Source organism: Xenopus laevis, chromosome 3L (genome assembly GCF_017654675.1).
Source record: "Xenopus laevis strain J_2021 chromosome 3L, Xenopus_laevis_v10.1, whole genome shotgun sequence".
In the NCBI taxonomy this organism is placed as follows: domain Eukaryota; kingdom Metazoa; phylum Chordata; class Amphibia; order Anura; family Pipidae; genus Xenopus; species Xenopus laevis.
In genome coordinates, this window is record NC_054375.1 from 5924016 (window position 1) to 5935716 (window position 11701).

The 11701-nt window shown below is 42.9% G+C and overlaps 1 protein-coding gene across 2 annotated transcripts; it reads right to left on the reverse strand.

The window, feature by feature from the left end:
• Positions 1 to 315: 315 nt before the first annotated feature.
• On the reverse strand, positions 316 to 9362 carry LOC121401367 (golgin subfamily A member 6-like protein 22). 2 transcript variants are annotated; one of them, XM_041585893.1, is made up of 11 exons: positions 9224 to 9362; positions 7044 to 7295; positions 6173 to 6210; positions 5190 to 5262; positions 4627 to 4666; positions 3994 to 4081; positions 3175 to 3222; positions 2889 to 2936; positions 2713 to 2786; positions 959 to 2153; positions 316 to 461 (listed from the first exon to the last, which is right to left on the reverse strand). In XM_041585893.1, exons 3-11 carry the CDS (start codon positions 6194 to 6196, stop codon positions 402 to 404), a joined length of 1650 nt encoding a protein of 549 aa, XP_041441827.1. In that variant the 5' UTR covers positions 6197 to 6210; positions 7044 to 7295; positions 9224 to 9362; the 3' UTR covers positions 316 to 401. The 2 variants fall into 2 exon arrangements, with proteins under 2 accessions (XP_041441827.1, XP_041441829.1); XM_041585895.1 differs by lacking the exons at positions 7044 to 7295; positions 9224 to 9362 and having other exon boundaries at positions 6173 to 6420.
• Positions 9363 to 11701: the final 2339 nt, after the last annotated feature.

The window sequence follows — 11701 nt, forward strand, 5'->3', positions numbered from 1 at the left end:
ATTGTAAGTTAGCCAAAAATGTAACATATAAAGGCTGGAGTGACTGAATGTCTAACAGAATAGCCAGAACACAACTTCCTGATTTGCAGCCCATGTAGCCCCTTCAAGTCACTGATTGGTTAGTGGCTGGTAACCAATCAGTGGAAACCAAGAGAGCTGCAAAGCAGGAAGTAGTTTTCTGGCTGTTATGTTAGACATCCAGTCACACCAGCCTTTATACATAACATTTTTAGCTAACTCACTATATTCAAAAGATTTTTTTATTTTGCACATCCTATCTATTTACCTAATGTTTATTTTAATACTGAATGATTCATTTAATATGTGTGTGTGGAAGGGAGGGTGCGTGTGTAAGTGTATGTGTGAATGCTTGTGTGGGGTCCAGTGTGGGTGCAAAGTATTTACGGCGCAGGAGTGGGGCGACGACAGTTTATCCCTCGGAAGAACTTCTTGGTGGAACGCTGCAAAGAAAAGAAAAATCTTGTAAATTGTTAAAGAAGAATTAATTACAGATAAATAATTATTAGCATGTCAGCTCTCTGGAATGGCACCTTTTATTCTTATATTGATCAGCTGGTGTGAGTCTAGTTTCTAGTGGCAAAGATGTTTCCAAAGAAGGGAAGAGCTACAACAGCCCTATGAGAGTTACCAAACCTCCCCCTAATTGGTCTATAGAGAATCAACAGCGGTATCTGGAGACTTGGCCAGATCTCTGCTCAGAGTCAGTAACCCAGTACAACCTATAGACAGCCATACCCTGGCCAATAGGGGAAATTCTCTGACTGATCAGGCCACAGGCAAAAAAAGACAGAGAACATACAAGGCAGCTATGGCAACCTTTCAATTTCTCCAATCATTTGGGTAGACAGCCTGAACGACTGGAAGGCTATAAAGTACACGAGAGCCAACATGGTGTATTAGAATATGAAAGTAGAAAGCCAGTAATTAGATATATTACCCAGATCCTCTGGAGCCTGATTGCAACCCTTCTTCTCCGGGTTGGCTGCTGCTGTTTTTGCTCAGCAGGAACTTCTTCTAGATCATGCTTTTTCTGCTCTTGTTCCTCCAGTTCTATCACCTCTTCTTTAATTTCGGCAGGAATATCTATCTCCAGTTCTTCCCCCTTTTCTTGGTGTTCAGCAGGAACATCTTCTTCTTGTTCCTGCTTTTGTTCCTCTTCTTCCTCCACTTCTATCACCTCTTCTTTCTCCAGTTCTTCCATGTCTTCTTGCTGTTCAAGAGGAACCACTTTCTTCTGTTCTTCTGCCTCTTCTTGCTGTTCAGCAGGAACATCTTCCTCTTGTTCCTGCTTTTGCTGCTCTTGTCCCTCCAGTTCCATCTCCTCCTTTTGCTGTTCTGGAGGAACCTCCTTCTCCAGTTCTTCCATATCCTCTTTCTTTTCAGCAGGAATATCTTCATCTTGTTCCTTCTTTTGCTCCTCTTGTTCCTCCAGTTCTATCACCTCTTCTTTAATTTCGGCAGGAATATCTATCTCCAGTTCTTCCCCCTTTTCTTGGTGTTCAGCAGGAACATCTTCTTCTTGTTCCTGCTTTTGTTCCTCTTCTTCCTCCACTTCTATCACCTCTTCTTTCTCCAGTTCTTCCATGTCTTCTTGCTGTTCAAGAGGAACCACTTTCTTCTGTTCTTCTGCCTCTTCTTGCTGTTCAGCAGGAACATCTTCCTCTTGTTCCTGCTTTTGCTGCTCTTGTCCCTCCAGTTCCATCTCCTCCTTTTGCTGTTCTGGAGGAACCTCCTTCTCCAGTTCTTCCATATCCTCTTTCTTTTCAGCAGGAATATCTTTATCTTGTTCCTTCTTTTGCTCCTCTTGTTCCTCCAGTTCCATCTCCTCCTCTTGCTGTTCTGTAGGAACCTCCTTCTCCAGTTCTTCCATATCCTCTTTCTTTTCAGCAGGACCATCTTCGTCTTGCTCCTTTTTTTGCTCCTCTTGTTCCATCTCCTCCTCTTGCTGTTCTGGAGGAACCTCCTTCTCCAGTTCTTCCATATCCTCTTTCTTTTCAGCAGGAACATCTTCATCTTGATCTTTCTTTTGCTCCTCTTGTTCCTCTTCATGGTGTTCCACCTCTTCTTGCTCCTCCCGATGGTTCTCCTTTTCCTGCAGGTGATCTTCCTCCACTTTTTCCTGTTGACTGGTCCTAAAGGGGATATAATGGAGAACAATTAGTCAGTGTAATTTGTTTCCAAAGTGTTGAGACTACAAATATCATTACTGAAGTAATAATATATTCCCTGATGATATTTGATGTGTTGATGGGGCAGATTTAGTATATTATATGGGTAGCTAAGGGTAAACTGATAGATCAGCTCATATTTTTGTGGAAACTGGGATAAAAAGACCAGGTTTTCCAATATAAATTTTTTCTGCCTTCTTGCTGTGTTAAGATCATTATATAGAACCTATTTCTTTGCCTGGACTGAATGGTTCCTAACTCACAATTCAAACTATTGCAAAGCCACACTTCAACTGGTTGTACAAGTGACTTTTTCTGTTTAATCCTGATTAGATTAAATTAGATGTCTAATTGTAGGCTGCAGCTGAGGAATTCTGGGAGATTGTGGTGGCACCTGCAGTCCAATATGAAACTGTGTAACGCTGAAATCAGTGCTCTGACTGGCTACATCCATTTTTTCTTATATATATACTGTTCTTATGCATCATAAACTGGAATAGAATATTAAATGTAAAATACATACATGGCAGCTTCTTCCAGCTCCTTCTCCTTCTCGAGGAGTTTTCTCTCCATGCCCTCCGATATTGATCTTAAAGCCTGTCGGGGAAGACACAAGGAGAGGAGCAAAGGGTAAATAAGACATTTATACTCTGTATTGGAGGAAGGATGAGGTACAGAGACAGTGATCCGGACACTTACTTTCAAGGCTTCAGCAACCTCCTCTGGATCCATTTTGATGTCTCTGAGCTGTGGGAGAAGAGACTCAATGTTATACAAACACTGCATTGTACCCATGTTATTAGGGTTCCTATGAGGGGCCTCTGTGCATAACCCACACTGCATTGCAACAGTTTTTGCTTTTGCTTTGTTGCTGCTGAAAATGGGACTTAGGTGGGTGAGTTTAGAAGAGATCCAGTCAATAATACTGTTACTACTGTTACTAAGACACCCAGTCACTAATAATAAGACTAATAATGCCACTTACAGGTGATTCCGGCAGCTGGAAATCAGCCACAATCTTATCCAGTTGTTCCTGTAACATAAAAAAAAGTGTCAGAGTGAGGGAGAAATGGATTAAGCAATATTATCAGGTAGATGAGAAGCAGAAATATGTGCTGTGCAGTTCCCATTCACCTGCAGTGTCACTATAGGCCACACATCAGTGATATGTAAATAATTATAATAATAATAATAATTAGATATATGATTATATGGGTTACTGTCAGTTCCTGGTTTAAAGGGCATACGAACCAAATACTGGCAACAATAGGAATTTACAATAAATATTAGTGCTTCACCCGCATGTACATGAAGGCCACAGGGCAATGTTTTTACAGATATGGGGATAACATTTTAGTTTTCTTCTCAGTTTGGGACATAAAACATATATATTCTCCTCTATAATTAGTTTATTGGCTGGAGGTGCAATAGCTGACTACATTGTATAAGCCAAGAGCTGGCAATCTAATGCCACACTGATTCAAAATAAATTACAAATAGTTAATGGACTGAATCAGACCAGGGGCGCAACAGTCCATGAGAAACAAAAGGCCTGGGGATACAATATTTCTATCATGTCTGGAATGAGAATTAAAAAAGGTCCTGGCATTTCAGGTACACAGAAGCCCAATCAGCCCACATAGAGGCCCAAACAGCCCCCACCAGCCCACTAAATACTGACTTTCTATGGGACCTTAAAGCAGCCCCTCTGGCATTTGCCAGAACCCATAGATTGCCAGTCCGGGCCTGATTTCTATAATAATAATAATAACATATCATTTATTCCCTATTTTGGATTCCTTACCAGATTCATGACCACGTAGATGTAATACACCAGGTTCGCCCTAGTCAGGTACTGGTGGGTGGCTGCATATCGGATCAGGAAGTTGGCTCTGAAAAAGAATTGCCATTGAGCATTAATACAAGGTTTTATCTACTGCTGCATTGCATTTCTACTATGTCTGGGCCCTGGTTAACCTATATAGAGCCCAAAATGATCCAAAAACAGTGAAAATAAAAAGGCACTAATAAAAGAACAATTTCCGGCAAAATAATCTTTTTTAGAGATAGTTGAAGGAGGAAAAGTCAGCTATAAATATTCTAAATTGCTTACGATGAATATTTATAAATAGGGCCCTTGTGTGGAGCCGATGGCCAAAGTCCATCCAATCTTGAAGCGGGGGGTTTATTTACTATGTGATGCTGCAATTAGAGAATGGGTGATTGGGTGCATGTGTCTGGCCCCTGGCACACCTTGTACTTTATTCAGACCCCCAAGAGATAGTGTCTCAGGGGCCAAACAATACAGGACAGGTCAATTGACACCAAATTCTGAGGCCAATGAGGGATCCCATTTTGCCCCCTTATCTCTCCTACACACACCCCCGGGGCAATGGCCAACAATTCCCAAAAATAAGCAGATTTCTGTTTTACTTACAAGTCGTCGATCTTCCCGAACTCTCTCCTGTAGTGATGTTCTGCAAGGGAAAAAACATTTCCATGAAACACTGAGCTAAAGGAGGGAAGGACATTCACATACAATTCTCTCTCTGACATTTTCTCCCAACCTTTCTGCCTTCAAGAGATCTCTTAAAATACACTTATTTAGAGAAGCCTCCCCTCCCTCTGCTTAACTACCAAATGCAATACCACATACAGTACTACATCTCTCACCCGCTTATATCTGATCTTGCCCACTCCCACGCCTTGTGTCTTATTCCCTTCCCTTTAGATTGTAAGCTCTTTTTGCACAGAGCCTTCCTTACCTTTTGTACCGGTATTGGTTGTGATGTATGTAACTACATATGTTCTATGTATGTAATTAATGTGACTTAGTTGTATAAACACATTTACTTTACAGCACTGCAAAATATGGCGCTATATAAATACATGTTATTATTAATAATAATAATAATAAACCAGTGCTACAGCCTTTGAAACCCTAGCAGCCTACTGAGAAGCCCATTGAATAAAGGAATGGATGATTCATATAATATTTACCATAAAAATAGAGGAGACTCTCGATGTCTGTCTCCTCCTCCTCCCTGAAGTTCTTCCAGGTCAACAAAACCGACTGTAAGAAAAAAAAGAGAAATACAATTTAGAATGGGTGTAAACAGGGCCGTCATCAGAAATCGCAGGGCCCCATACAACAAAATTTCCTCGGCCCCCTGGGCTTAGCCCACCACAAGCCCCACCTACAGGTCCGCCCTCCCCACCCCACAGGTCCACCCCCCACATTGGTGGCTAGGGTTCCAACATGTTAATAAAAAATACAAAACTATTGGTGGTCAGGGCCCCCCATAAAAAACATTTGTGGTCAGGGCCCCCCATTAAAAAATATTGGTGGCTCGGACCCCACATGGGAAAAAAAAATTGGTTGCCAGGGCCCCCCCACGTTATAAGAGAATTGGTGGCCAGGGCCCCCCTTAAACATCCATGTAAAAAAAACTTGCCCCTCCAGAAGTTTGAAAGAAAATTGGTGACCAGGGCCCCACCACACAACAGGTACCACAAAGGGTTATCTTTAGGGGGCCCTGCCATGTTGCACTTAATTCATTAGTGTGGTCCACCTGCTGTAAGTGAGCGGCCAACTGCAGAAGGGAGGAGGGGAGCAGCATTTTCTTCCCTTATAGGTCACAGAATTTCAAGTCCCGGTAAAGCTGCATGGTGATTGGATGAGCTGGAGGGGAAGTTCAAACCTCAGCTATCCAATCCAGCCGCTCAACTCAGACTTAAACTCTGTGACCAATAGGAGAAAGTAATGGACAGAAGAGACCTCCCCCTATGCTCCCGCCCTGCCTTCCCGAAGTCGGCAGCTCCCCCCTTACCCTCGGGCCCCCTACAACTCTCTCCCCCCTGATGCGGCCCTGGGTGTAAATGCCGCCTGTATCATGGTATGGCAGCTCCCACCAGAACTTCCAGTTTAGATGAGGGAATGTTTTTTCTCTTTTTTGGAAGTACAAAAGAAACAGATACATTACCTCCATCTCTAGGGAGCGGTCCATGATGTTTCAGTCGTCTAAAGGAAGAAAAATGGTACAAATCAGCAATATATTCGGCACCGCAATAGTTTCACGTTTCAAAGACTTTAATATGAATGTGACAGTCGTTATTGTGTAGTTTAAGTGTTATCAGGTGAAATAAAGTACGAGATTAAGAGACAGATATTTCCTTATCTTTATTTTCCGGCACATTGTTACCCTCAATGTTAAATGGCACATTATAATGCTGGTGATTGTGTTGAATTTGATTCTTTTAAGGGATACATGTGCTGTGAATATGAATGAATTTTGTTACAACATCGCCACCTGCTGGTCAGTTTCCCACCAGTCTGACCAGCAAGTAGTCAAGGAAGTTGTCAGGAGAAAGAAAGAGGCTGATGTTTATAATTATAAGCCTTTCTCACATCTTTCCTAAGTAGAAGAACATCAGCCTCTTTCTTTCTCCTGACAACTTCCTTGACTACTTGCTGGTCAGACTGGTGGGAAAATGACCAGCAGGTGGCGCTGTTATAACAAAATTCATTCATATTCATAGTACATGTATCCCTTAATATCTTGGAATAAAAAGAAAATAAATAATGAATGCAAATTATAAAAGTGCTTAAAATAGCCCCCTCATCAATTTTATATTCACTTATTTTCAAGGTTTACTTATCCTTTAAAGGTGAACCTTTACCCTCACAGAGCATTCTTTACACTTCATTGATCTGCATTTACCTTTACAGGAGCCATAGTGTATTGGGTGCAGAGTGGGAAAACACTGGGGTTAATACAAAGTCTCATGTGAACTTAGGGCAGAGTTGCTCTAACAGATATAATACAAGTATCAATTGGATTTTTTCAAGGTTACCTTTCAAAAAAACGCAGAAGTCGAAGATGTTGTTGCTTCTGGATGAAAAAAAATGGGACCGGCACAAGGCCGGGTACCCCAAGGGGTCTCCCTGAGGAGACCTTGGCTATCCCAAAAAACTAGTTCTGATAAGGATGGATTATATCAAACTAGGGGGAAGCCAAAAAATGCTCTGATGGAGATGAGCAGCAAACTTGCAGAACTTGCAGAAAAAATCGCAAAGATCGCAGGAAACGCGCTGTAGCCCGATGTCTGTATAGAGAGAGAGAGAGAATAACAATTAATACACGGATAATGCATTCAGCATCAGATTGTACAAAACTGTAAGTCTGATCATAGCGGCCAATAAGAAATGAGCATTGGCACCGATAAAGCAAGGACATAGTACACTGGTGCAATTTACTCCACGTTAGTAAGAACGGCCCAGTTATAGAGGTACAAGGGTACAAGAAACACCATAGCAAGTAGTATTAAATGGTCTAGTTCAAATTAGTATTAATACATTGGTTGCCAAAAATCAAACAATGATCCTTCTTGTCCCCAACTGAAGGACAGACTCATTGGTTTGTTAGATTTTCATCCGCTGTTTAGTAGCCAGGAATGTACCAAATCCACTGTTTCAATTGGACTTTTTTTTTTTTAAAACATTTTATATCTGGTTGCTAGGCTCTCTGCCCTTAGCAACCATCCATTTTTTTTAAATCAGTGACAAAAGGAACATCTGCTAGTTAGGGGGTGTAAGCCAAATATTTCCCCTCTTTTTCCATTAAAATAAGGGTTATTTGGCAATATACAGGCAATATTAGAGGCAATATACACTTAACACAGAGCCAACCAACGGACAAAACCAACTGTCAAAACCTAGGGGTAAAGTCATCTCTCTTCTATGGGCCCTGCTGTATGTCCCCCACTCATTTACTATCACCCCCTACTGTCCCCATGGCACGTGCCTCTGCTTCCCACCCCTAGTTCCAGATTTGGATAAAGGGAACATGTATTTAGCTACAATGTTGGTACATAAGAGCAGGGCTGGGGGCAGATACCAGGGGGCAGAGGGGCAAATCTCTAAGGAGTCTGTCAGTACTGGGAACACAAATTAAGCAGCTTATGGTGAGGTACAGGGGTCCCCAAATGTTCCCTTCATTAATAAATGTGAATATTTGCTGACAGTCCTGTATAACTGCCAAATCCTGGTCTGTGTCTCCCAACCAGCACTAAGATTAAAGGCTCCTCCCAAGCCCATTTTAGGGGAAAATCTCCAAATTCATTAAAATCAGTGACAAGAGGAACATCCGCTAGTCAAGGGGGTGTAGCCCAAATATTTCTCCTTTTTTCCCAATAAAAGAAGGGTTATTTGGTAAAAAAAAAGTCTCAGAAGGAATATACACAACGCAGAGCCAACCAACGGACAAAACCAACTGTCAAATCCCTATGGGTAAAGTCATCTCTGTTCTATGGGACCTGCTGTATGTCCCTCCCACTCATTTACTATCACCCCCTACTGTCCCCATGGCACGTGCCTCTGCTTCCCACCCCTATTTACAGACTGGGGGGCACCAACTATCCCCTTTTTCACTAATATAAGGGATATTTGGCAAAAAAAAAGTCTTGGAGAGAATATACACAACGCAGAGCCAACCAACGGACAAAACCAACTGTCAAATCCCTATGGGTAAAGTCATCTCTCTTCTATGGGACCTGCTGTATGTCCCCCAGTCATTTACTATCACCCCCTACTGTCCCCATGGCACGTGCCTCTGCTTCCCACCCCTAGTTCCAGACTTGGATAAAGGGAACATGTATTTAGCTACAATGTTGGTACATAAGAGCAGGGCTGGGGGCAGATACCAGGGGGCAGAGGGGCAAATCTCTAAGGAGCCTGTCAGTACTGGGAACACAAATTAAGCAGCTTATGGTGAGGTACAGGGGTCCCAAAATGTTCCCTTCAGTAGATTATATGAATATTTGCTGACAGTCCTGTATAACTGCCAAATGCTGTGTTTCCCAACCAGCACTAAGATTAAAGGCTCCTCCCAAGCCAATTTTAGGGGGAATAATCTCCAAATTCACTAAAATCAGCAAGAGGCACAACACCCACAAGTTTGGGGGCATCACCCTATTATTTACCTAAAATAAGGGTTATTTGGCAAGAAAATCTCTCAGAGGGAAAATGCACTTACCTCTCACCAAAGTGACAACCAACGGACTGAACCAACTGTCACATCCCCAGGTGGAAGTCACCTCTGTTTCCTGCTCTTAAAGGGGAAGTGTCCTGTTTTTGATGAGTGAGGTTTATATGGCATTTATTTCTAATTAGATGTGCAGTACATACACAGCCTATTAAGTACACTGAGCATTGCTTTGTATGTGTGGCCTATTGAGTCAGCGCACTGAGTTCAATGCCAATGGCAACCCACGTAACAGAGAGGAATGCTGAAGCAGCAAACATAAGCCATTAGTGACCAGTACAGAGCCATATGGGCAAGTCATTAGACTACAGGACATTGATACATGAGAAATCTCTGGAACATCCACAATAAAGAGATGAGAATGAAACGTCTGGCCGTTCTGTCCCTTATTATTGGAGAAACAGAAGTAGATAATATCAGTAAGTACTGCAGGAAGCCCCAGTCTGCTTTGTACAAAGAGTGAAAATGTGTGTAGGGAAGTCGTGTCAAATCTTTGCACTTATCCCTGTAAAGGAGCCTGTCTGTGTGCTGGGAGCTGTTACCTAGCAACCAGCTGTACAGGATCTCAGTGCTACAGGAAGTGACACAGCAGCTAGTGAGTGGCTGGCAGGAAGAGGAAGTAGCAGAAGAGAAAAGCCTGGCAGAGAGAAGCACACGCTGGACACAGAGAGAGACCAGAGAGCTGCCGGTGGGCCCAGAGAGCTGAGAGGCTCCACCAAAATCAGACATTTGGATCAGGCTGGGACAGGGAAGCCTCATACTGTGCCTGGAGAGACAGAGAGTGTGAAAGGAATCCAGACTGGAGGAACAACCAGCAGGAGATTCCTATCTGAGCATCCAAAGGGGCTGCTAGTCTCACTGTATGTCTGACTGTGCTGGACTCCACTCAAGACAAACTGTAAAGCATCTAAAGAGGATTTGGAGTGAGGACTGAGATTTAAAGTGACAGGGTACTAAAGGAGCGCTCGCAGATTTCTACACATTTCTATTAGTTGGACTGTGAGGAGCCATCCGTTACTTTAAAGAACTTATCCAGTTATTTAGTCTGACAGACCACGCAAGCAAGTTACTTAGTGAGGCCCTATTGCCACTGGTTAGTGCTGTCTCTATTAGTTGCCCATTTATTTTACATAAACAAGTTCTGTGTAACAAATAGTGTGTGTGTTTTATTACTGTGTTCCCAGTGGGGCCACTCGTAGGTTCCCGCTAGGTGGAGACACTGCGCTACTAAGTACCAGGATCATACCTCCTAACTATCCTGTTTTTAGAGGGACAGTCCCTCTTTTCATCCCGCAGTCCCTCATTTGTACTGGAAAGTCCAGTTTTTCTCTGCACTGAACAGCCAGAAAAAGAAACAAAGTTTCTCACTTAATTGGCTTTTGGTAGAGAGCCCAGAACAGCCGCAGCAGAAGATAAGTTACTTTTGTAACAATTTCTAGATAAGGAAATAAGTGATTGTAACAGATCCCTTGGGAAATGTTAGACTCACAGCTTAAAGGGCAATTCACCATTATTAGAAAAACTATAATAATGGGGGGAAAAAACACTGAAATATGTTGAAACTTTGATAACCTGCCAAATTTTGTAAAATGAACATGGTAATTAGGGGTGTGGCACAGAGAGCCGAATTCTGCAGGGCAGCAGCTGAAGAGTGGAGCAGGAAGCAGTGCAGGAAGTAGTGCAGGAGCAGTACTGGAAGCAGAGCAGGAAGTAATACAGGAAACAGTGCAGGACGTAGAGCAGGAAGCAGAGCAGGAAGTAATACAGGAAACAGTGCAGGACGTAGAGCAGGAAGCAGAGCAGGAAGTAGTGCAAGACCAATACTGGAAGTAGAGCAGGAAGTAATACAGGAAACAGTGCAGGACGTAGAGCAGGAAGTAATACAGGAAACAGTGCAGGGCGTAGAGCAGGAAGCAGAGCAGGAAGTAGTGCAAGACCAATACTGGAAGTAGAGCAGGAAGTAATACAGGAAACAGTGCAGGACGTAGAGCAGGAAGTAATACAGGTAACAGTGCAGGACGTAGAGCAGGAAGCAGAGCACGAAGTAGTGCAAGACCAATACTGGAAGTAGAGCAGGAAGTAATACAGGAAACAGTGCAGGACGTAGAGCAGAAAGCAGAGCAGGAAGTAATACAGGAAACAGTGCAGGACGTAGAACAGGAAGCAGATCAGGAAGTAGTGCAAGACCAATACTGGAAGTAGAGCAGGAAGTAATACAGGAAACAGTGCAGGATGTAGAGCAGGAAGCAGTGCAGGAAGTAGTGCAAGACCAGTACTGGAAGTAGAGCAGGAAGTAATACAGGAAACAGTGCAGGACGTAGAGCAGGAAGTAGTATAGGAAACAGTGCAGGACGTAGAGCAGGAAGCAGAGCAGGAAGTAGTGCAAGACCAATACTGTAAGTAGAGCAGGAAGTAATACAGGAAACAGTGCAGGACTTAGAGCAGGAAGTAATACAGGAAACAGTGCAG